Genomic DNA, 2,646 nt, shown 5'->3' with positions numbered 1-2,646 from the left:
GCGATTTCAATTTACAGATGAAGGGCCTCTCGCAGCGGCGTCACTCGTAGGCGTTCGTGTGCAAGCTGCCACGCACCACACATCTCTTTCTCTGTTTTCCTCTATTTCCAGTTTCCCCACAATTTGAGTGACTGCTGGTCCGCCATGCTGCCCGCCCTGTGCCTGCTGGGCTCGGCCCTGGGCTCGGCCCTGGCTGACGTGATGGTGAAGGAGGTGCCGGCCGGCGCCATGGCCGAGCTAGAGTGCCCCTCCAACGACGACCACCACCGCTTCTCGTACTGGCAGACGCACAACGACAAGGTGATCGGCCCGGGCAACGAGTACAACGACTACAAGTACAAGTACGAGGTGCTCACGGGCAAGCTCTTCATCAAGGTGAGCACGGGACACGTGTCCACTGCTGGCCGTGCCAACAAAAATGTTGACTCAAATTCCACTTGCAAAAGTAGGGTTGCAAAGGTGCTAAAGAGCTCTATGTGCAGGGCGTGTCTACGTCTGAGGCCGGCTTCTACAAGTGCGTCTCGCGGGCCGTGTCGGCCGACCCGGCCAACATCAAGATCGAGAACGTAGAGCTGATTGTGAGAAAGGACTGGGAGGAGGTGTACGAGGACGACACGGAGGTGAGCTGCGCGTCCAGTGAGCAAGGCGATATCAGAGTCATAAGATATCGAAATGATGCCAAAAAGGCAAACTCTGACTTTTTTTACGATATCGTTTCGTCATTGTCTGCGGACACTTGGACACTGGCTGACGACGTTCTCTCTTCGGCTTGCAGACCAACACGTTCCGGGCCGTGGCGGCGCTGTCCGTCATCCTGGTGGCGCTGCTCCTGCTCCTGTTCTTCCTGCGCATGCGCCGGACACGCCCCCTGAGGTTCAGAGGTGAGCAGGGAGGATGAGAGCGAGGACGAGGCCGCGGGAGGGGGCGGGGATGAGGACGAGGACGCGCACTTGGACGAGGGCGTGCACGAGGACGAGGGCGTGCAGGGGACGAGGATGAGTACGGGGACGAGGACGAGGACGTGCACGAAGACAAGGACGTGCGTGCACAGGGAGGAGGCCGTGAGCGGGGACGAGGACGAGCACGGGGACAAGGACGACTAGGAGGACGAGGACGTGCGTGGGCACCAGGACGCGAATGGGGACGGGCACGGACGAGGACGATCACGGGGGCGAGCCCACGGACGGCGACGAGAACACAGGTCCAGCGCGTGGTCACGCCCCCCTTTGCTTTTGCCCGACAGACCTGATCGACGAGGAGTCCCAGGACGAGGCCCCCGCCGCCGTGGCCGCCCAGGCCCGCGCCGACGTGTACCGCCCCACCACCCTGCCCTCCTCCTCCAGCAACGGTGGGGCGGGTGGCAGCTCCGCCAAGGACAACCTGGCCGTGGCGGTGGACACGGACTTCCCGACGGTGTTCGAGAGCATCCACGACCCACGGATGTAGACGCGGGGCCGGGGGAGGCGACCTACCTCCTCGGCGCTACCGACCTGCTCGCGTTCTGACTGACCTGTCGATCGCCTTCGGACCGTTACTGTTCGTCCGCAACGCAGTATTAATTTCAGGAAAAAACTGTTAGCGTTTAGGCTGTGTGAGAGAAGTTTTCCATCCCTTGGAGTCTTCCTGGAAAAGGGGGAGATTCAAATGGTTGTCGAAAAGCGCGACATCGTATTACGACAATGCAGCGATGCTTTTTCGTTATGCATCAGATGTTTCTGGTACATAGAATCACTTTCCAATCTCAATAAAACGAGAATTAGCATAGTAAAATTCAGAATGTTTCACAAATAACCTTGTAAAATGTTTTTAAAATAAAATTACGGGCTTTTGATATATTGTTTTCGCGTTTCAAACCAGGCATACATTATTTACGATAATAGCGCATTTCACTGCATCGCCTGAAAAACGAGGTAAACTAAAAAGCACAACAACGGCACCAGCAGCTAATACGATCACAGTGACGATTCGCATTCCAACTGCCGGTTTCGTGGTTTGCGTTGTGCTTCCCGTTTACCCCCTACTTTAGCCCGAGCAGAGTGAAGCGCCCTCTTCACTAAGACCAGTGTCTGGCACCTACGACCGCGGCCAGGAGCACGGCGACGAGGCCTGGCGCGCACTGGGATGCGCCATTGCGCTGCGACCGTCTTGTCGTCGACCCCCACGAAGGCGATGGTCTCCACGGGCTCCTCGTGGGTGCGGCCGGCGGCCACCACGTCGGCCGGTTCGACGTGGGCGATGGCCCCCGAGTAGGGCCCTTAGTGGTCGACGACCACCCAATCGTCGGCCGCCTCGACGTCAATCGCCTACTTGTTGTTGGGCGCCTCCTCGTCGTGCGACGCCTCCGTGTTGTTCTTCTGGCACTCCCCAAAGACAGGGAAGCCTGGCCTGCACGGTCCAGGTAGGGCACAACGTTGCTGGACTCGCCTACTTCCTTTAGAATGGTAGGGTGGTTGACCGACTCGTCATTAGCCTGACGAGACCATCTGGAACTGGGGGATGAAAAGCATTTGTGGCGCATACGTACATGTCAAGTTCTACCATTGTACCCACACAACGTTTATGAAACGTTGGTTCATCCTGCTTAGCTTCTCTTGCTCGCAAGTGACATTAAGACAGTAAGGGTTTTACGACTCAAGATTGTTTCTG

At 57.6% G+C, this 2,646-nt stretch overlaps 1 protein-coding gene across 1 annotated transcript; it reads left to right on the top strand.

Moving 5' to 3' along the window:
- Positions 1-1,833, top strand: LOC113215924 (uncharacterized). The gene is made up of 4 exons (XM_052266051.1): positions 1-375; positions 483-620; positions 776-881; positions 1,244-1,833. The coding sequence occupies exons 1-4, from the start codon at positions 145-147 to the stop codon at positions 1,444-1,446; spliced, it is 678 nt and encodes a 225-aa protein (XP_052122011.1). The 5' UTR covers positions 1-144; the 3' UTR covers positions 1,447-1,833.
- The last annotated feature ends 813 nt before the right edge of the window (positions 1,834-2,646 follow it).

Source organism: Frankliniella occidentalis, unplaced genomic scaffold (assembly GCF_000697945.3).
Source record: "Frankliniella occidentalis isolate FOCC.00 unplaced genomic scaffold, Focc_3.1 Scaffold35, whole genome shotgun sequence".
Lineage (NCBI taxonomy): Eukaryota > Metazoa > Arthropoda > Insecta > Thysanoptera > Thripidae > Frankliniella > Frankliniella occidentalis.
Note: the sequence above shows the minus strand (reverse complement) of the source record. Positions and strands in the feature narration are given on the sequence as shown.